At 38.0% G+C, this 24120-nt stretch overlaps 1 protein-coding gene across 3 annotated transcripts in view; it reads left to right on the plus strand.

Moving 5' to 3' along the window:
* Positions 1-4457: 4457 nt before the first annotated feature.
* Positions 4458-24120, plus strand: part of poc1a (POC1 centriolar protein A) — a 65484-nt gene continuing 45821 nt past the window's right edge. The window contains exons 1-7 of one of the 3 annotated variants that reach the window (XM_026240825.1): positions 4458-4774; positions 4855-4939; positions 5268-5439; positions 8671-8850; positions 9191-9298; positions 9377-9492; positions 15124-15257. In XM_026240825.1, coding sequence (XP_026096610.1) covers positions 4760-4774; positions 4855-4939; positions 5268-5439; positions 8671-8850; positions 9191-9298; positions 9377-9492; positions 15124-15257 — 810 coding nt within the window. In that variant the 5' untranslated portion in view covers positions 4458-4759. The remainder of the gene's footprint in view (positions 4775-4854; positions 4940-5267; positions 5440-8670; positions 8851-9190; positions 9299-9376; positions 9493-15123; positions 15258-24120) is intronic. The other 2 variants (XM_026240824.1, XM_026240823.1) reach the window with 2 other exon arrangements.

Consider the following 24120-nt stretch of genomic DNA (forward strand, 5'->3'; position numbering starts at 1 on the left):
TTAAGACCAAACAGGACACAGGTGAAAAACATATGCAATCTAGAGTGGATTCCACAGGTTGGAATCGTTCCCATCAAGGGGAACTCTTTTCCTCGTTGAGAGCAGTTTTCAGTTCAACAAAGACTATCTATGAGTTCCTCTCAAACGGAAGTCTGCATATCTCGGCTGAAGGAAAATAAACTGAAAGAAAAGGAAGGCTACTGAGCTCATCTCTTTCTTGCTAATAGTCATTATATATCTGATTTGTTTCCGTGAAAATGTTCTCTCTGTGAGATCATTTTAATGAACCAGTTAATTATTAAATTGTTTATTTTTATGATGGAACTGGCCTATATTTTTAACAGAATAGATCATGATGTGATCGATGGACTTGATCTTATTTCCATCTTAAATGAAATGCTATTTTTTTTACCTTTCTTTCAGCCAAAGATAATTCTGGAAAAAAAAACACCTTGAAAGCACAGATCAGTGTCCGAGTCAAAGTGCATCTAATTCAGAGATAAACCATGAGCCATGTTCTTGTTATTTTGTTTTGGTGTACAGTGTGTTTATTTTGTGCAAAGCATATGATTAAAGTAATCTTCATCATTTATTTGAACTGTGAGTGTTTATTTTAGACACTTAATGCCTTGTTCCATGCAATATATATATACGCATGTCCACTGCTGACCAAATGCCAATATGGCCAATGCAACCAAAATTACTATTTGTTATCAGAGCTATAGAAATGTATTGTTATACATTTCTATAGCTACTTTCTACAACCTTCATATATCCTGGAGTCATGATGATGTGTACCTGGTGTAAAGGACAGGTGAGCACAGTCTCGAGGGAAGTGATGGGGGTAAGTGTGATGATTGGGACGGGGCCGAGACTCATGGGAGCGGAGTGTTAATGAGCAATACCTGCACCTCATTGGTCTCGAGCCCCACGGAGGAGCTCCACAGGGACACAAGGAGCAGGAACGACCAAGCCTGGGACTTTTTAGTTGTTGTTTCATGTATGTTTGTGTTGTAGTCATCCGTGAGGGACTGCTGCTTTCTTTCGTTTTGACTGTTTGTTTATTTGGTTGCTAAAGTTGATGTTTACTGTCACAAACCTTTAAATGTAAGTATTGGAATTATAATATACAGAAAAAAGTGAATATAAAACGAAATAAACACTTAAATCTATGTTTTGGATTTTATTAGTGCAGTCAAACCATTAATCGCAAATAATTGCATCCAAAATCAAACTTTTGTTTATGTAATATATGTGTTTGTATTGAGTATATTTATCCTGTATGTATAAATACACACACATACAGTATTTATTTTGAATATATTTACACATTAACACATATTTATATTCATATAGTTTTTATTACACACACACACACACACACATATATTATTATAAATGTATGAAAAATACCAATACACACACAAATATACAAATATATATAAATATATGTATATATATAAACAAAACCGTATTTTTGGATGCGATTAACTGTGATTATTCATCTGACAGCACTAGATGTTTTCCCTCCACTAGTGTGAAATATGACATGTTATGGAAGCAAATTAGGCCAAAAACTTGAAATTGGTGAGTACATGAAAAAACATTTATAGTTTCCTTTAGTGTCTTGTCTTAAAAGTTCAGATGCTACAATAGAGACAAGAGTTAACTAAAAGGTAACATTTAGACGACACACTGAAATGTTTTCTAGTGAACTGATAAGATCTCAGGTTCACACCCAGAAAGATTCCAGCAAAGCTGACACAACACCAGCAGACGAAACCACAAGGAGCATGACAACATCACAGAAATAACGAGATGACAGGACGAGGAGCAGTACTGGGAAACAGCGTCTCAGTTATGAGGATGACAGAGCGTGTGTTCGGCTGTGTTTAATGAAGCTGTGTGACAGTGTTGTGCTGCTGGCGCTGGTCCAGCTCCGCTCTCAGATGTCTGACTGACCTCCTCACTACAGGGCTTTGAAAACAGCGCTTTGTCACGCGAACATAGGAAACCCATTTCCTTTCTTCAAGCAGCAAACAAAAGAAAGCAGTGTTCACGGACTGAATCGAGCTTTAAACTCATTCTGATGTGCTTATATAAAGCATGAACAGACCTGGCTCTCATGAAGCTTTTAATATCAAATAAAGATGCACCGCTATGAACATCCACTATTAAAGTCCAGTAGCTCTCATATTTTAATAAACTGTGCTGGATCACTCTGAAACGAACATGTGCCCATCCTCCGCCCATCCAAGATTAGGACGAGCTTGTTTCTTCCTCAGGTATTCACAAGGCATTTTATCTTACCACTAAGAGCTCTCTTGGGTACAAGGTGTACCTCTGACTTTGACTTGACGTTCTCATCCTGGGGTGGAGGAGATTTGGCACTGATGCAGGAGAAGATGAGAAACAATGGACAGAGATAGCAGACACGAACGAGCTTCCAGAGCAGTGCTTTGGTTATTCTGTGTGCTACCTTCACATCTTCACTGCTTCATTAAAGATGCGTCTAGTTTTCCTCTTAATACAGTGATTGAATGGTGTGACAACTTACCCCACACCTGCTAGTGGGAGGCTCATAAAGACATTGTAGGCTTTATCTGCTGGGTGTATATACTGCATCTGTTCAAGGGAAGAGAAGCACTGGGCTTCTAAGATTAAATAAACAATACAAGACATGTCATTTCTCGAATCTTCTTGAGGCAATGTCGAACCTTTCCCCTTATAAGGTTATGGCTGAGATATCATTCAGCGAAACAGTATGAAGTGCCAAACAGGTGAAGAGTTAAACAGGTGTAATATTAACCCTGTTGAAGAGAGCTCAAGGCCAAGAGGAGTTCAGAGTTCACAGACGCTTGTTTGTGACTGTACACTACGTAAAGCTGAATAAAACACTGATGTTTCCTCATTGTGACAGGAACACGACTTACAGCCCAGAATCAATCACTAGACACTTCCTGCTCATAAATGACAAGACGAGATGGAAAAGACATTTATTAATGCTGGGTCATTTATTAACATTAACAAGAAACAGAAATAAAAACAGCACAGGTAATAAAGTCCATGCATTTCCTGATTTGACCTGCCTTTAATTTTCTGTCAATCATGAGATTTTCTGGGTTTCATTTCCTGGTTGACTCGTGCATATTCATTTTCCTTCACTAAAACGGAATATTTTAAATGAGTAATGCTGACATGTGATGGAGACTCTACACAGTCGGGACGATAAACAGCTGTTTTATAAAGTCTTACGTCACACTGTTGACTGGTATTACACTCAAACAGAAACAAGCCACAACTCAGCAGCACACAGACAGTACAGAAGATGTGTTCAATCATGATGACTGGGAGGTCTGTACAGAGGTTAGCAGAACTCCAGGAGAGGTCAGAGGTCGACATACACTATAGTGTATTAAATTATATTAACCCCTTAAGTGTCACCGGCCTACACTCTTTTATAATTGTCTTTTTTTTCTCTTTAACATATGTTAGAAGTCATCATAAATTATATGTCATTTGATTTATCATTTGAAAGCTTAAATGAAAATGGTACTTTAATGTCTTTTAGCGGTCTCCTCCTCCCGAACTGTTTATAATCTTGACAAAACACATACCGTCTGAGTCTCAATATTCCATATTTGGTGGATATTTTGTGGTAGAAAGTAATACTGACAGAGAAATGTAGACATTTGTGACAAAGAATAGTGCATTAAAATATTCAGTGGAGTTTGGATGCCCCCTGGTGACTATTTGTGGTATAACACATCACGTCATAAATAACATGTCATTGGATTTTATTATTATTATTATTATTTAGTTGGAACAAAACTTACATAAACATAAAGTTTTATTTTTATACCCAGTTTGGATTATTTTTTCTTTGTTAAATATTTATTATACATAAAATAATAAAACATTGATACAGTGCATTTTCTTTACAGTAACTTTAAATGTCTGTAATCTTTGGTACTTTCATATTTTGAAATGATTCTACTTGCGTTCTAAAGTGTTAAAAAATGGGGGTTGACACTTATGGAGTTAAAAAGGATACATCATTAGAAATAAATAAATATTTAGCCAAATCAAAAATTGCGTATATTTATTTTTTAAATATATAACATTATTACTAATTACATTAAATGACAGAAGTAGATTTAGTTTTTTATTATAGTAATATTTTTGCCAGTGTGGCAAAGCATCATAGGTCTTTACCGCCCCCCTGTGTTCATCGCTTGACTTGCTTTTAGAATGTGATGATGACTATCGCTTCTTTCATTAAGCCTAGCCACACAATATCAGTCGCAACAGTGACCATGACAGCCTAGCTTTAAAACGAGGCATTTAAATTACATCAACAAGTGGACCGTTCATCATGACTTGCACATTTGAGTCTCTGAGAGGTCGCGTCTCCTTTAAGACGCCGCGTCGTGACGTTTGTGGGCGGAGCCCCGAGCGACTTACGCGCACGCGCCAAATACGGCGGGTAAAACGAAAGCTGATAGCAACCAACCGTCAGTCCTTAGCAACCGGTTAGCTTCATCAAACACGACTCCGGTCTTCAAGACGAGACTGCAGCTGTATGTCCGTCCGAAGCCGTTTCTGTAACTTGTGTGCTAGAGACTGAGCGCGTGACAGCTGCAGAGTGAAGCTAGCGTTAGCATGTAAACAAAGCGCGGATGAATGAATGGAGCACTGACTGACTAACAGTACTCTTTGTTTGTTTCCTTCACTACTCTAAAGTTAGATCAGTCTGAACATGAGCTCTGTCATGGTGAGTGCTTCTCTAACTATCATTAACTACTAGAGAAGAGGTGTATATCTCGGTGTGAGCTCAGTTTGTGTTTGGTTCAGGAGGATCCGACACTTGAGAGGCAGTTCAAGGGTCACAGAGACGCCGTCAGCAGCCTGGACATCAGCCCGAACCGGAAGCAAATAGGTGCGTCCTTCTGACAACAACTGAGTCTACAGGCGGGAAATATTACTGTCTGAATGTACAGTTAAACCCAGTATATATAGTATATATCAAAGCCAAGCCTTGAAGTAACTGTGTATAGATGGCAGGAGTTGGCAGTGTTTGCCTCCTCTCATCGGTGTGTGTGTGTGTGTGTGTGAGTGAGTGTGAGAGAGAGAGAGAGAGAGAGAGAGAGAGAGAGAGAGAGTGAGTGTTTGTGTGTGACAGTGAGCATGTTTATGTGGTTTATTAAGACACTTATGTGTGTGTGTGTGTGTGTGTGTGTGTGTGTGTGTGTGTGTGTGTGTTTCAGCCAGTGGCTCAGTGGATGCGTGTGTCATGATCTGGAGCACCAGGCCTCAGATGAGGGCCTACAGGTTTGTGGGACACAAGGACGCGGTGACCTGTGTCCAGTTCTCTCCCTCGGGTCATCTCGTGGCCTCGGCGTCCAGAGACAAGACGGTCCGGCTCTGGGTGCCCAGTGTGTAAGTCTCAATCAGTCTGTTCACACTAAAACCACATCTCTGAGACACACACGTCATGATCACGCTCTCCACTGACTCTACACTGCGGGGAGCTGTCTCCATCTCATTTCTGACTTCTAATACAAACAGAACCATGCGTAAAAGCGGCTGTGTGACAAGATGTACAATATCTGAAGAAGTAGTCCTGTTTTCCTCAGTCCAGACAAATGTGTTGAACCTGTCTGAGGACTGTCTTATTTTTCTGATGTTTACATGTGACTATTAAACCTACTTCAATCTGCTTTTAGACGTTGGTTCTTACTAAACCTTCCTGTCGAGAGGTGTTTAAAGCCCTGTGTGGTTCATTCCCAAATTCTCAGTTTGGCTCCACATGCAAATTGTTGTGGTTTACCCATTTTTAATATTTGAAAAACCAATGTGGGTCACTTCGCATGCAGCTTATATTCCTCAATATATACTCATAAATAATATTTTGGGATGTTGGCACTAGATGGCAGTGAAACCCCATGATCTGAAGCATCTCTTCATGTGAGCGTGTGGCTCAAACACACACACACACAGATGAGCACACCTCACGTCACACGTGTGTACGGTCATGCCTCTTCCACAAGCGTCTCTGCAGTGTTTCTATACACACATTAAGAGCCTTGTCTGCTCTTCATCCTCGAGCTCAGAAAGCAAGCCTTCGGTTCTGCCAGTGACTAATGCTCCCATAAGCCCTTTCTCTCAATCGGGGAGATGCTGGTTGTGGGTGTTGGCACAGAAATAACTGCTTCACAAGCTGATAATCATGTTGTCTGAAGGCCTGAGCGTGTCTCGTCACGACCGCATTGAGACACTGCGCTTCTTACAGAGACATGAGAAACAGAGAGCGTTTCTCCATCAAACACTGAAGATGTGGAGAGCTGACTAGAGGCTCATTCAGAAACACTTCAGCTGTCAGATCTGAGACACACGAGCGCTGTCATTACTTACATAGGGCCGGGAGAAATGGCCAAAGAATGTTCATATCAGTCGATAACGATAATTATCACCATAAACATCAAATCTTCAAAGTGAAAGTTAAAGAAAGCAGAGCAGTAATTGTGGTTTCAAACTGCTCTTTGTGTTCAGAACACCACAAACCCTTCATGTTTTAAATTCTTTACACTTTTCCTCTTACAAAATAAATATATTAATGGAGACATTAATTTCTTAGTTTCTGCGTGTTCTAATGAATGATTCAAAACGTGTTGCTTGTTAATATTTATAATAATAATATAACATGTTCTCTCTAGGAAATGCACACTTGATGGTAGTAATAGCTTGAGTTAGGATGCAGATGTCCATTTTTGTTAATTATAAAAATCAGAAACGTCTGTAAAAATTGTTGCAACCGAATTTTAATAAGGCAAAATAAAATTATTATTTTTTTATTATTCTAATTATTCACCTGTTTTTTTTTAAACATTGGTCTTCCATAATAGCAAAGTAGGTAACACAGTTAAACCACACATGTAGCACACCTCAGTACCATGGTAAAAATAAATGCCCTGGACCACAAAACCAGTCGTAAGTATTTAAAAAATAAAATAAATTAAATTATATATATATATATTAGGGGTGTAACGGTTCACAAAATTCACGGTTCGGTTCGATACGATACACTGATGTCACGGTTCGGTTCGGTTCGGTTCGATACGTTTTAGATACAGCAAAATGTAAAAACATCTCAACTTTTCAGAATGCCGCAAGCGCAGCGCGGGTCATGTGACAAGAACCAACCAATCAGCTTCATCCTTTCCCGTAACAACGTTGAGAGCTCAGCCAAGATGAAGGAACAGCTGATCATAGTTGTATATGGATTGCAATTTTGAAATAAATTTAGTAGCAGAGCTACTGCAAGCGATTTTTAGAGCTGCAAATCCATTTATCCTTCGCTGAAATTTCCGCGTCTCATGGAGAGAGCACGTCATTGTTGCTTAGCAAAGACAGACGCCTCATGAGCGCTTCTGCCCGAGCGCTTTGGAAAGGAGGAGAAAGACGCGCTTAGCGTTTTCCATGCGTTTTTAGGAGCGATATGTGAACGGACCCTAAGGCGCTCGCTCACTCAGCACGCGCTGAAGGCTCGTTGCAAAATGTCTAATGCATTTAACAGACCAGAAATATAAGATCCTAAAATAACCAACAGGTCTGGTGTTTGGGTTGGATTCCCTGTAAGCTATAGTGTCTAAATGCTGCAGGGATAGTTTGCTGCGTGCATGTTTCTCCTTTTTTTCGTCTTTTCCCAGATAGTACTGACGCATATATCCCAGATATTACCGCTGGTGTTTTTTTTTTTTTTTTTTTGTATTCCCGCTGGTGTACCCTGTCATGTTGCAGATGCGACATACCGTTGTTTTTTTATCCACCACTCTCTTGCCATCACCATTATAGCTTAAAGGGAATCCAAAGTGCACCCAAACACCAGACCTGTTGGTTATTGGGGGATCTTCTCATTTCTAGTCTGTTAAACGCATTGGCTATTTTGCAACGAGCCTTCAGCGCGTACTGAGTGAGCGAGCGCCTGCTGAGTAGCCTAACATAAACATATAAGATGGTGTTTTTTTTCTTCTTCGGGAGTGTCAGGGGCGTTGCCTGTTACGTTGTTTGGGTTATTGGGCTACCTTGTTGAACGCATATCATTATATTTCTATCTCTCTCTTTTTTTTTTTTTTTTCCAAATATAATTAATTACTCCAACGAACCGTTCGGTATACATAATGCGTACCGCGTACCGAACCGAAAGCGTCGTACCGAACGGTTCAATACGAATACGCGTATCGTTACACCCCTAATATATATATGATGTGTGGATTGTTAGGACAATGCATGAAAATCTGGAATCTGAGGATGCAAAAAAAAAAGAAATTTGAGAAAATTGCTGTCCAATATTTTTGTGAAAACTTTCACTCGTTTTATTTTTCAGGATTCACAGATGCACAGACAGTTGAAAAGAGCAACTGTTATTTGTAATGTAAAACTTTTGTAACATTATAAATGTCTTTACTGACACTTTTTATCATTGTAATGCATGATGAATAAGTATTACGAAAAAAAAGTCTGTAGTCTAGATGTTTGAGTAATATTTTAGTGATTTATTTATAAGCGAGTGTACATGACATTAATGAACAGCTTTGTTATAGATCGTAAACTACGACAGGTATGTATGTGTTTTAATGGAGGATAAGTGAGAGTTTCTGTGGATGTCAGGAAAGGGGAATCGACGGTGTTTCGAGCTCATACAGGAACCGTGCGCAGCGTGAGCTTCTCCAGCGACGGACAGACGCTCCTCACCTCTTCTGATGACAAAAGCATCAAAGTCTGGACCGTTCACCGACAGAAGTTCCTCTTCTCCCTCAACCAGCACATCAACTGGGTGCGCTGCGCCAGGTGCGTTCCCAGTGTCACACGATCGCACAACACTATTGTACTTGAAGTAAAGTGGACAAACAGTTGAGCTATCGGTAAGCCCCTCCCCTCAAACGCAGCCTAGCCAATGGCAGTCGAGCATCAGCTGCATGGGGATAGGAAATAAGACATCTGTAGGTTTCAGCGCTATAGAGAAACACTTGAAGATACCGATGGGTTAATATGAATAGTTTCATGAAGTAGTCACAAGTATATACCTTTCAAAAGACCTCAGCCTCAGAGCACCGTCAAACGAGACTTGATGAGCTTGATGTGTCTAACCAGCAGCACCTGTTTGTAACGATGAACTATCTTCCTGTAGGTTTTCACCGGATGGGCGTCTGATTGTGTCCGCCAGCGATGATAAGACTGTGAAGCTGTGGGACAAGACCAGCAGGGAGTGCATTCATTCGTTCTGCGAGCACGGCGGGTGAGTGAAGGAGACAGAGATACTGAGCTGATCGACGGCTCTGGAGCAGTCACGGCAGCGTCTGCGCTCTTCTTTCAGATACGTGAATCACGCTGACTTCCACCCCAGCGGCACCTGCATCGCAGCGGCCTGCACCGACAACACTGTGAAGGTGTGGGACATCCGCACGCACAAGCTCCTGCAGCACTATCCAGGTGAGGGTCACTGCACAACACAGATCAGCAGCGCTGGACAAAGTCATTACAAGGATTAGAATTAGAAAAAGGTTTCTCGAAGCGTCTTGAAGACACAGTTCTTCTGGATTGAGTCGGTCTCCGTTTTAGGGTTGTCCCCGAGATCACGCAATATTACACCTTAGGATGATAAGCAGTCTCGCAATGTTAGTTTAAGTTGTGTTTGTGGTAAAACTTTTGATAGCGCTTGCAACATATTTTTCGTTCTTTATTGCATGTGCTGTTTGTTTGTGCATGTTATCTCACTAGATTTGTAACATAAATCATTTATAAACCTATGCCAACACAGGAGAATTCATCTACATATTTCGAAGTATGCAATTTGTTGTACATCGCGATTTTAAAATAAAAGTTCAAACCCTTGCTCTGAGTTTGCTGGTGGCCAAATATTAAACTTACATGGATTTTTTTTTTTTAAGTCCTTGAATCACACTGTAAAGTGAAGCATCGCCAGGCTGTAGGCGCCCTCTGCTGGTGGATTAAGTTAAATTAAAATTAAATTAAAATTAAATTAAAATTAAATTAAAATTAAATTAAAATTAAATTAAATTAAATTTAAATTTAAATTTAAATTTAAATTTAAATATTTAAATTAAATTAAATTAAATTAAATTAAATTAAATTAAATTAAATTAAATTTAAAATTAAATTAAAATTATTCATTTAGCAGATGCTTTTATCCAAAGCGACTTACAGTACATTCAGGCTATACATTTGTACTTATCATGTGTTCCCGGGGATTCGAAGCCCCAACCTTGGGCTTGATAAAGAAATGCTCTACCAATTGAGCTACAGAAACACAATTATAATACATAATAAACCTAAGTTCACTATGTTCATATTTGTGTAAGCTTTTTACATTTATGTAGGCCTCTTTTATCAGGGTTGTTCAATGAGACCATGTAATTACTCGGTTTTAAAACTTTAATTGAAACAATTTTTTTAATTAAAATAAAGAAAATAGTGCAAATAGTGAAGCCCTACAATATGCAGTATGTATATTTACACAATTCATGAGGCTGACATCATGAGGAGCAAAGGCCTGCTCAGCTTTTTTTTTTATTTAACCAGGAAATGAAAAACTCTTGAGATTCAAAATCTCATTTACAAGAGCATCCTGGCCAGGATAGGGAGCACATTTAGTTACACACAAAACAAATACATTTGTTTACATACACAGAAACACACACAAATCACTCAAAATATTTATAATCCGGTAACTCTACAAATACATTTAAAATCATTTAGCGATACCCACTCTTTTAAGCATAACTTATCTTGTAGCATAACTAAATGCCTGTTGTCCCATATTAATACGAACTTTAGGGATATTTAAAAGATAAGTTTTGTGAGCGAAGCCCATAATTCTTTAAACTTTTTTTGAAAGATATTCTGCTGTAAGGAAGTAAGTAAACCTAAAATGATTTTATGTATAAATAAGTACCATTGCTTAAGTCTAGGAGATGCCAGCGCCGGCAATCCAACCCGAGAGTACAATAAACAATAATGATTAAGGGCTTTTGAATTTGTGATGAAAATTTTTAACAAGTTTAAAATCGCTCATTGTATGCTGAACTGCATCAAAATCAGATTGAAGATGACTCTGAGCCTGATCTAGTGTTGATGCAGAGGAGTAAATCACCATATCATCAGCATATAGATGAAAACTTGAATGTGTGAGTTTGTTCCCAATATTATTAATATATAAAATAAATAATAATGGCCCAAGGACCGATCCCTGTGGTACACCGATACTTACATTCGGGTACTACAAGTGAGTCCCTCTATATTTATACATTGAAATATATGCAATAAGTAATTGACAAACCATCCAACAGTATTTACTGATAAACCTCTGATTAAAAATTTCATGATTTATGAAATCAAAAGCTTTGGATAAAGCAAAACAATGAGCAGTACTTTGTTTTTTTATTATCAAATGAAACCATTAAATCATTTAATACTTTTATAATTGCTGTGTTTGTACTATGTTTATGACGAAATGTACCAGTGGCCACAAAATATTCGTTTAAAAAAATCTATTATTTTAGTTTTATCCACATTTTTACATGAATCCTTAATATGTGTCAGTCTGAATTTGATTTACTTCCAATTAGATTTTCTATATTTTTCCAAGAAGTTTTCTAATTGTTAGATTATTAGAAGTTTCTAAAAGAAAGTAGTCAACTAGCTTTCCTAATCGCAAGAGTAGACACATTATGCAGTTGTCTGAAAATCAGCCAATCTTCCTTTAGATTAGTACTTCTGGCTTTAGACCAAGCCAAAATAATGTTCTTGAAGTAAATTTGACAATTCAGGGGTAAACCATATATTATGTCTGCCTTAACTTTCTAAAAGGATCATGCTTATTAATAAAATGGGCAAAACTTTCATAAAAATAACGGCTTGCACTTTCTACTTCTGCAATAAGATTAATTTTCCCCAATCAAAATTATATAAATTATGTAAAAAAAAAAAAAAAAAAAAAAAAAGTTGTCTCTTAAAATGTTTCATATCATGTTTAATAAAAGTAATAAATACATGGTCTAGATTTGGGATTTTTTTGTATTCTTAATCATAGCAACTACACAGTGGTCACTTATATAATTTGCAAATACATGTGCCATGGAATATTTATGAGGGACATTGCTTAGAATTAATTCAATGAATGGTGAGTTTTCAGGGCATTTTAAATTTGGTCTAGTCATGCTATTTACTATCTGAAAAAGATCCGTCGAATTACAGTATGCTTTTAAATCATCAGATACTGGTTGCAACCAGTTCCAATTGAAATCACCGTTCAGGACTAATTCTCTAGGGTCTAGATCTGATGTAATTGGTATCAAGGAAGATAAGGTTTCATTTACTGCTGAAGGTGGCCTATAGCAAACAACTAAAGTAATATTTTTGTGACAACATCAGGCCCTAGATTCGGTTGAACATTTCCAGGAATCAAAAGTAACAGTACGAGTGCCCTCTGCAGGTCCTCAAAGAAACAACATTAGTTAAAACAACATTTTCTTGCACAAATGTGATTCTGGCAAACCTTATCAAGTGCACAGAATTTAAGCGACTAAATAAAAAATAAATGATCAACTGAGCGTGTAGAACTTACATGGAATTGTTCTATTCTGTGAAACCTCCACTTCAGCTCATCATAAAGAAGAAAATTAATAATACAAAAATGAATAATGTCTTCTTTTCATGCCACAGAGCTGTTTCTTCAGCAGTTTCCACCTCTGCATTTCATCACTTCACGCTCATGAGAACATCTGCACACAGTCACAGGATCTGTTGTGTAGATCTCTACATTTATCCAAAAATACTTCAACACAGGTCACACGTACAATCAGTACACCTCTTCTGGAAATGTTTTAATTAAAATTCATATTCACATTTTTAGGGAGCGTGCTGTGAAATATGTCAGGGTGATGCAACTGCTCTGATATCATGGGACAGAAGAAAACATTTAAAGAACTAAAAATGTTAGGTTTATTATTCTTTATAGGTTCTTTGACTGCTTATTAATGCTTGGAAAACATGGTCCTCTAAATCAAAATCATGTGAAGCAGCCAGTATTAAAAAAAACAAGAAGAAAAACTGTGTGGAGGTCATGACAAGGCAAGCTTTGTCCAGATTGGACAAAATAACGCAGACTGTACATAACGTAATATTATTAATGAACTTATATTTGATTATATTTGTGCTACACACTGTTAGACTGATCGGCTGCTTGATTATGATGATTATTTTGTTCAGTATTGTAATCATGATTATTTAAGATGATTTGAGTGGGTCATATGACCGAAACTTTATAGGAGTGATTTACTTAAAGATAGACATGTATATCAAATATGTATTTTAAGGGTACTTTAGGGTAACTAATATTAGTAAAACAAACAAACAAACAAAAGTCTTAAAAATAAGTGAAAATACTTCAACTGTCAGCAATTAAAAAGGAGAAAAGTACAAATACAATCGGATAAAAAGACACAAGTGAAACAAACTATGCTTCAAGGTTTTTTTTAATGCAATTTTAAAGTATTCAGTTAGCAGCGTTCTACAGAAATGAATAATGTGATGTCAAATAAAACCGCAGAGTGTTCACTGTAAGAATGCAACTTTCTTTGTTTCTTAGTGAAGCTACAAAAGTCAAGTTAAGAGTCAGTTAAGAGTCTCACTGATCCAATTACACATGTATATTTTCGTTTATTGCATAATGGACAAGGGTTTGCGTGAATAATCACTAGTGTTGTCACGGTACCAAAATTTCAGTATTAGGTAGCGATACCAGTGAAAATCCACGGTTCTCGGTACCAATTTCGGTACCAAAGCAAAACACAAAAATATTCCAATAAAACACAAATAAAAAACTTTTTATCACTAAAATAAAACCAATACCATTCGTTATACTTATTTACAATTATGTTTAAAGTTTTTCTACAAGTAATATAATTATGAAAAACAGTAAACAAGTTTCACCCAAATTTAATTTGTCTTTTAATTAATGAAATGTAAACATTTAAATTTTAAACATGAAAAACATTTTTATGATTTATTTCTTTAAAAAATTAAGTTTTATTAATTTTCTACCACAGTAGTAGCAGTATCACATACATTCTACTAAATAATAGTAATATTTCTAGCACAATGCCTTTGTGTAAAAATGAACTTTTATTTTGACGGGCTACTTTTATTTTTACACTGGTTTTACTCAACTGAAACGGTAAAATGATTTAGTGACTCGGAACAGTTCTGGTGATGTAGTTTATGTATTTATGTCCTCATTGAGACGGCAGATGCTGAAACTACTGCAAGCATCACGCGCTTCAGTCTAAACAAGCCATTCATTAATTCACACAGAGACATGCAGAACATGCAGGATTCATATTTCAACCAACTTTTGCGGCTTAACATTTAAAGATAATGGTCTATACGGAGATTTGATTTGATTTATTTATGCTAACTTTGACCCATTCCATGATTGTCCATATTAAAATGTACGTTTTATTATCATGACTCGAGTTTGAGATTCCATCTGCGTTTTCTGCTTCATAGAATTCTGTGTGTGTCAAGAACCAGGTTGAGCGGGTACTCGGTACCACCAGTACTTAAAGAAACCTGCTACCGTCACATTTTCATTTTTTTAGTAACGACTTGGTACCGAAGTACCGGGTCTTTTGACAACACTAATAATCACTTTTCGCATTTGTGACAAAACTTGGCGTGTATTTAGGCGCACACTTTGAGCTAATGATGCTATGATGACTGTGTGTTGTTTGGTCTCAGAGCACATGCACAGAAATCCTCCTGAGGAACAGCACAAGTTCTCTTTCACGCTTTTAAAAACATTAATGAATCTAATACACTTTTGTAAATCAAGGGTATGCACCATTTTGCAAATCACATTACTAATTTGCACCTGAAATTGTGCTTTAATGGAGGAGCGAAAACACGCCACTGGAAAGAGGACGCAATAATCATTTTATCTCTCTGACTGTATTTTCATAATCGTTGGAGGCAGAAATTGAAATCAAATCCATATTTGTATGAATTGCAGAGTTGTAGTGAGTAATGGCTGTGCTCTCTCAGTTCACAGTGCGACGGTGAACAGCCTGTCCTTCCATCCGTCTGGAAACTACCTGATCACGGCCTCCAGTGACTCCACGCTGAAGATCCTGGACCTGCTGGAGGGACGACTGCTGTACACGCTCCACGGCCATCAGGTGACACGCCACACGCTGGTTCATTTCATTTCCATTTGATTAACATTTTATACATTTTCAGTTGATTAAAAGATAAATTAAATTAATGTTTTATGCCTTCATTTAATATTCAGAAAAATACATAACAGAATTTGTGAGGAAAAACAACAAACATTTCATTGGACTGCAGGGTAACACTTTAGTATAGAGACCAATTCACACTATTAGCTAATCGCTTATTAGCATGTCTGTTTATATCAGTGCTTATAAAGCACTTATTGTACGAGAATATTCTACTTACTGTTAATAAGCAGCAAATTAGGAGTTTATTAAGCCAAAAGACGTATTAATGGTTTGTTAATAGAGCGAACTGGACCTTAAAATAAAGTATGATCACATGCTTAAACACAGAATTTGGCAGAAGAATAAATAAATCACAGTTTTTAACCGTTTAATAAATTAGTTACATGCTTTTTGTTTAATAAAATGTAGTTTAACCATTAAAATGAGTCCAGAAAAATGTAAATGTAAATAACAATGAAAATAGTTTAATTTGGTGAAAAAAATTTAAAAATAGAGCCCCCAAATTAGTAGTTTTGGGCAACCTTCTTGCTGCACTTTATAAACAGGCCGGTTGCTCCAAAAAACACATTACTACATGAAGCACAGAGATTTGGTGCTAGCAATGACAATGATGTTGCTTCGGAGAGAAGGGTCTGTCAAATAAATACATGTGAATAAACATTAATCTTCAAGGCACTTCATGTGACCGTGTTGATGAAGCGTTTGTGAAATATGCTTTTGTTTAATGGGACAAATGATGTATGTTGTCCTGCTCTCGTTGTGCAAATGAATGAATCGCATCGCAGAAGGCATGAGGATCTGTTCATACCAGCACTGCTGTATTTTCACTTCAGTGGAGCGTAGGCTAAATCAGTCCTGTCCTAAGAGTATTAAAACTGACCGCCTACCCATTGACGGTGAGTCATGTGCAGTAGAAACCTGAATGCTCCTGGTTATCATCAGTGGGAGTGCGATGAGTGAAGAACCTCAGCCTTCAACACAAACACACGGAGAGCTAAAAGAAGCTGGAAATAAATGCAGTTGGTGAGGAATGGAGCTCTGTGATTGGACGGTCAGCCTGTGTCTAACCAACGAACCATGCTCAAGTCTGCTTGAAAATGTGGTTTGGGGTGAACTGGCGTACAATTCCACATGTCTGGGAACCGCTATTGATGTAATTACGTTTTCATGCTCCTGCTCACTGCTTATTATTGCGTGATGCATTTCTCATTGCTGCTAGTCTCCAAATAAGTGATCTTCAGAGCAGCTGGCGTTCTTCTCATCAGCAGCGCTGTGTCTGCGGAGGTGTTTCTGTGTTAAATCCCAGCGCTTCACTAGCTCCAGCTGCTGCCAGGCCTCACACCGATGACGCTTCAGACTCAGAGAGGAAAAGAGACCTGCGGTACTGGAGCTGAACTCACGTGTGGACCTTCGACGTGCTCGCTGACCCAACAGTGGCCTGTGCGTGGATCGGTCTCTGACACATTTATGTGTTTTGGGGCTGATTGGAGGCTCTGAGGTCTCTGTCCCATCTGGTGTTTGGACTGTGAAGCGCTTGTGTTGGCCTCTCCTCGCTGACCTCATCTTCCTACACGCCTGTTGCATAACTTCCACTGAAAGGCTCTCGTTCAGTCCACACTCGCAGCTGCGCACTCGAACCACTGGTGATTTCCCAGCAGTTCAATTCAAATGTATTTATATAGCGCCTTTCAAGATACAAATCATTGCAAATAGCTTAACAGAAAATTAAGGTACAAGTCTACATTATATTTAGTAGTAGCTTGTCAGAGGTGACTGTTAAACTGATCAGTTAATGACGTAATCAAATAGATGATGGATATTATTAACAGCAATGATTATATGTTGCAATTAAATTGACGTCACGCAGACCCAGGCCCCTCAAAAGATTATAGACCTTATTCACGAAAACACTGTTGTGGGGTTTTTCTTTTGCTATGTGAGCAATGCAAAATATATATCCGTGCTACTCCCATTGACTGCTCTTCAAGTGAACCCAACTGTGACGACTTCCGCTGCTGAGAAATACAGAAATGTGGAAATGGTCCATTAATTGACACAGCCATTGTTGTTATCATTATTTTATTTATTATTTTTTAAAGCCATTATCGGCCGATTCCGATATCATTCCGATAATATCATGCAACCCTATTTATTGGTTTCATAAAACGGATTTGTAAAGCCAACTTAGGTTTTGGAAAGGCGCTTTATAATTATCAATTATTTTTATATTAATCTCCATATACTAAAATTATATGGACATGAAATAAAAAAAAAAAAAAAACATATTTTTTGGTCTGAAAAAGAAAGAAGGGCATACGGCATTATAACAACACAAAGGTGAGTAAATGATGACTTTATTTTAATTCTTGGGTGAACTATCCTAAGTTTTGTCTTTAGAACAAACAGATAAAGATGATTTTTTGGCACATTTTTAGACCAAATAAAGATGATAATTACTACTTTTGGGCTTTTATCCCTGTGCAACTGTAATGTGCATTTAATAAAGTTAATATTTTAATCGGATTGCAGAGTTAAGTGTACATAATCAGTACTCAGAGAATCTGCAGTCTGGATTAATTTATTGATATAAAGCTGTAGTTGAGTAGAAGTGCACTAGCATCCAGCAGTCCTGTGAACGTGCCTTTACTGATGCATTACAGTGATGATCTGATGAACCATGTTTTGTGACTCCAAAGGCTAAACCTCATGCTTCGAGGAAAGTCTGTACTTCACAAGCGATAGTGTGATGCCGTCTGTGTGAGCGGCTCATAAGGGTTCACTGGGTTCTTATAGTCATCATCAAGTGTCTGTCTCTCGAGAAGCTGTCATTAGCTGTAGCTTGCTGGTCTAGGCTCTGATTAGATCAGCAGGTGCTGCTAGCATGCTTCATGCTAACACGCGACACACGGAGTATGTTGTGTCTGTGGACAGTGAGACTGGGACAGTCTGTCTCTCACATGTGCTCTGCTGCTCTGTTTGTGGCTTATTCACCAGTAGATCTGTTTACCAGTGTTTGGTGCACAACAAAACACACCGGCTGGCGTAAGAAACGCTGCATTTAAGATGCATGAAATCATTTTACCAATGAGCTGTTGGTCTGAAGACCCTGTGATCTGAAGAAAGGCCTAATGTTTGTCTTAACTGTCACTGTCCTGCCAGCGGGACGCCCCAGTTAACTTCAATATATTACCATTAAATCCTCATCATGACACGACATGCTGTATATTATTGCAAAGGTCTAAGACTCCTAAATAGATATTTTAGCACTGTTTGTTGGTTAAAAATGATGTGGGAACAGTAATAAATTAATCTGACGAGTGCACCTCAAAACATACATCATAACAGGAGTTTTGTCCTGTCACAAAACATATTTTCTTTTTCTGTCTCCCTATCACGTTTTAGTATCATAAATTGTATATAATTTGAATGATTAAAACCTCAAAATACACCCTGTAAAAACATTTTTAAATCATACTTTCAAATATTCTTTGCGGGCTCCTCCCCCTTAGTGTGAGGTGTCATATTACAAATGTATTACGGTCTTTTAGAATCAAATCTTTTTATAATATTGACAAAATACATATCATTGGAAATGTCTGAGTCTCAAGATTCCATATTTGGTGATATAAGTAATATTGAGAGAAACTGAAACATTTGTGACAGAAAGATGCATTTAAAAAGTATGGATGGCACCCGGTGGCTATCTGTGGTATAACGCCTGAACAGAATTGAATAGGAACCTAAATTTTTTATATATCATCTTCAAATTTGCATCACAACTTATTTAGACATTTAAGTTTAATTTTATAGCTAATTTTTTTTTTGTAAAATATTTATTTTAAATAAAATAAAAATAGTACAGTAAATTTTTTTTACGTCTAACTTTTTAGCACTTTAATTTTTTTTAATGATCTCACCTGGTTTTGTTAATTTTTACAGATGTTACTCATTTTGATAATGAACAAAAATTTACCTCTGCATCCTACCTCAAGCTACTATCAAATGTAGGGCTGTCACTTTTTATTCGATATTCGAATTTGCATGACGTGAAATATCCGTAATCGAACTATAAATAAACTATCCGTTTTTTAAAATGCCTTGTGTAGCGCATTTTTTACAGTCTATGATTAGACCGTTTTGTTTATTTTACAACAGTAACTGCTCTGGTATCCAGGAGCTTAAAAACTACATGACTGAACCTCCTCTCCCTGCAGACGGCAACATGCTGCATTGGTGGAGAGACATAAGGGTGCAACAAATACCCACTTTTCTCAACACTGACATGCAACTACCTGTGTGTGCCAGGCACGTCTGTGCTCTCCGAATGTGTGTCCTCCACCGTGAGAAACATCGTAAATAAAAAGAGAGCCGCACTTAATCCAGATCAAATTGATAGACTGGAAATTAATTAGGCTAGGCTATATGCCTTACTCCTGCTGCTGTTTAAGTTGTCACGTTATTGTTTTTGCCTGTTCCGAATCGGTTTTCTTTTTCTTTTTCATGTAGCCTAATGTTGTGGGCTATGCATAGTGGCACTTATAAAAGTTGATATTCATTGATAACCTGCTGTTTCAAACATTAAGTTAAAAAAAAAAAATCCAGACAGTATTGTTTATGACTGTCACTGTTAGTAAATATTTGACTGAATCGCCATTAGTTTTTTTGTTGTTTTTTTTTAATCCCGGGGGCAGCCATCAGTGATGCATGGGTTGATCCAAAATGAGTTACGAGTCATCCAAAAATATTTTTTATGATATTCGGGTCATGGTCAGTCGGGTTGTTTGAAATAAAGATGCAAATTAAACCTTTGTAATTTATATAGTACTATTTGAGAAATATGAGCAATATATTACTGAAAGTTGAAATGTCTTCTTTTAATCGAAAATATTCAAACCAAAATAAATAGGCTACTCTCCGATTTTGTAATCCATATGAAATGTACATTTCTCTCTAGTGTTCATGCCGAGTCTGCATTGTCAACTTCATCTTTGCAGTGACACAGAAAACACCAGTTTATTACTAAAAAATTAAATGTCTCCTTGCATATTTTCGAGCCAGCAGGCCGTTCTGGGTTGAGCGAGACCCCACGGAATGAGCGAGCGAGCTCTGATCTGAACAAACCCGAACCTCACTTTCTGCTGAACTTGCAGAAACATCAAAATAGACATAGCCAGACTAGACTATTTTGGTACAAATTATGAGCTTATTGACTATTTATTATAATTCTTGACAAAAGTAGAATAAATGAAATATTTTTTTTTTTGCCTATTTCCTATGTCTATGGCCCAATGATGCTACAATGAAAATTGACTATTTTTAAAAGATGCGGGTCAGGAAGCGGGTCGGTTACAATATTTTTCTTTTTCTATTTTGGCAGTCCGACTTGCGGGCGCCAGGCGGGTTAGTTGAAAATGTCGGTCGGATGCGTGTTATTAATACATTGACCCGCGCATCACTGGCTGGCACGTAGATATTCGAATATATCTATAGCCTGGACTGTAGGCATCGATCACGTTATCATTGCGGAGCGCATATTGAGTAGTGAGTAGCCTAACCTCTCCGTTCAGAGCGCAGGTGGATTTCCTACTTTATAAGAAAGCGAGAGAGGCACTGACGTGTCCAGTTTTATGTCAACATAACTGGATGCTTTCTCTCTCTTTAGATATTACAAGTGTATGTTATGCAGTGTGGACAGTGACAGGGTGAAAGTGAGAGCAAAGATTGCCTGTCATTTTAACCCACTTTTGTACATAGTATACATGGTTTACTCAAGACTTATGCCAGATTTGATTGCCACAGTGGTGTTTTCAAGGGCCTCTCTGAGCATGTTGGTGTATGTGTGTCAATCTACATGTTACAGACATGTTCGGCAGAAGACACATTACTCCAACGGTTTACATTCCTCATTTTCATCAGCTGTCATCTGAACCTCTCCGTTGCTGTCTCTAATCTTTAGACATGGCTTCAGACCGGAATGAGTTCAGTCTCAGCATGTTGAAGCATACCTCTGGACATGCAGTGACAATGGCACGCTAGTCTGTAGCAGACGGTTTTTCTCTGCTTTACTGTATGTTAAATCTACTCCTATAAGTGTGAATAATGTGTTACTCAGATGACAAACTGAGATGGTGCCAAGTAGACATTAGCAATAATTGTTCTTCTGTACTATTGTTCTTGTTCAGATCAGCTGAATGTCAGTTATGATGGTGCATGTGTTGAAGAGGGTCTTGTTAGTTGAACTATTGATATGTTTATGGCCGGTGCCTGAATAACAACACATCTGGTTTAATGTAGGGCTGTCAAAATTGCTCAAAAATGACGTTCGAATATTCCCTCTAAAAAAACAAACACGAATATTCGAACATCTGGTTGCGCATGTTGTGAATGACACGCATTACGTCAATAACAGGACAAAATATTACAAAGAGACGTAACTACTTGTATAGGTAGTCTATTTAAGTTTAAACATATTTGACAATGTATTACCTACACAAAAACAGGGAAATCAACTATTGTCCTAGACTGCAGACCTCACGTTCTCTGCGCATAACGGTTTAAATGAACAAACACATTTTGAGTGCTGATCAAGAGTTTTGTGCAAGCAATTTAAGGTCACGACTGTTGTCCCAAATATAGCAGGCTTTATTCAGTGATTGAAACAAATATTATTAATATTAATTGAAGTTTTACAGCATATAGAACTGACATTGAATGCTCCGAGCGAGCTGTGCTGTGGTAAACATGGAACTTTTCCTTGACATAAAATTATAAATAATCAAACCTCGGTTTCATTGCTTGACAGAACTCTCCGAAGCCTGCCCCATCCGCGATACTGATCTCATGTCCTTACAACTGAACAAAATTTATTTAAGTATAAAACAGTGTGACACGTTTTTAGACTCCAGTTTGACTCGCTTTTAGACATCAGTATGAATCTGTTTTAGACTCCAGTATGACTCCGTTTTAGACTCCAGTTTGACTCGCTTTTAGACTCCAGTGTGACTCTGTTTTAGACTCCAGTGTGACTCTGTTTTAGACTCCAGTGTGACTCTGTTTTAGACTCCAGTGTGACTCTGTTTTAGACTCCAGTATGACTCCATTTTAGACTCCAGTATGATTCTTTTTCAGACTCCAGTATGACTCTGTTTTAGACTCCAGTTTGACTCTCTTTTAGACATCAGTATGAATCTGTTTTAGACTCCAGTATGACTCTGTTTTAGACTCCAGTTTGACTCACTTTTAGACATCAGTATGAATCTGTTTTAGACTCAAGTTTGACTCTCTTTTAGACATCAGTATGAATCTGTTTTAGACTCGAGTTTGACTCTCTTTTAGACATCAGTATGAATCTGTTTTAGACTCCAGTATGACTCGCTTTTAGACTCAAGTGTGACTCGCTTTTAGACTCGAGTGTGACTCGCTTTTAGGCTCGAGTGTGACTCGCTTTTAGACTCGAGTGTGACTCGCTTTTAGACTCCAGTGTGACTCGCTTTTAGACTCCAGTGTGACTCTGTTTTAGACTCCAGTGTGACTCTGTTTTAGACTCCAGTGTGACTCTGTTTTAGACTCCAGTGTGACTCTGTTTTAGACTCCAGTGCGACTCGCTTTTAGACTCGAGCGTGACTCGCTTTTAGACTCGAGTGTGACTCGCTTTTAGACTCGAGTGTGACTCGCTTTTAGACTCGAGTGTGACTCGCTTTTAGACTCGAGTGTGACTCTGTTTTAGACTCGAGTGTGACTCTGTTTTAGACTCGAGTGTGACTCTGTTTTAGACTCGAGTGTGACTCGCTTTTAGACTCGAGTGTGACTCGCTTTTAGACTCCAGTGTGACTCTGTTTTAGACTCCAGTGTGACTCTGTTTTAGACTCGAGTGTGACTCGCTTTTAGGCTCGAGTGTGACTCGCTTTTAGACTCGAGTGTGACTCTGTTTTAGACTCGAGTGTGACTCTGTTTTAGACTCGAGTGTGACTCTGTTTTAGGCTCCAGTGTGACTCTGTTTTAGGCTCCAGTGTGACTCTGTTTTAGGCTCCAGTGTGACTCTGTTTTAGGCTCCAGTGTGACTCTGTTTTAGACTCCAGTGTGACTCTGTTTTAGACTCGAGCGTGACTCGCTTTTAGACTCGAGCGTGACTCGCTTTTAGACTCGAGCGTGACTCGCTTTTAGGCTCAAGCGTGACTCGCTTTTAGGCTCGAGCGTGACTCGCTTTTAGGCTCAAGTGTGACTTTTTTTTTGGCTCGAGCGTGACTCTCTTTTAGACTCGAGCGTGACTCTCTTTTAGACTCGAGCGTGACTCGCTTTTAGACTCTAGCGTCTCCAGCATGACTCTGTTTTAGGCTCCAGAGTGACTCTGTTTTAGGCTCCAGAGTGACTCTGTTTTAGACTCGAGCGTGACTCGGTTTTAGACTCGAGCGTGACTCTGTTTTAGACTCCAGTATGTCACCGTGTAAATAAAGAGTGTTTCAGATTCTCAGATGGGGTCAATTCACAGTGAATGAAGTGTCAGCTTAGTGCTTTGCTCTGAAACCAGCAACACAGCCTATATCTATGCTTTCAGTTCGATGGACATCTTCGAGTTCATTTACACAACACAGTGTAAAAAGGAAATGGTTTTCCTTTGTGATGATGAATAGTTTCATATCCAGTAGGGCTGTGATGTTGAGGAAATTATTCCATTGGTTAATCTACGTGTGATAACACCGATAATACTGGTATCAATCCAAACACTGTGGAACCAAATGAATAAGAAACGTAGATTGTTTATTAGCAAAACAAATGAGATAGTTTATATACCTTGTATACG

Source organism: Carassius auratus, linkage group LG36F (genome assembly GCF_003368295.1).
Source record: "Carassius auratus strain Wakin linkage group LG36F, ASM336829v1, whole genome shotgun sequence".
Lineage (NCBI taxonomy): Eukaryota > Metazoa > Chordata > Actinopteri > Cypriniformes > Cyprinidae > Carassius > Carassius auratus.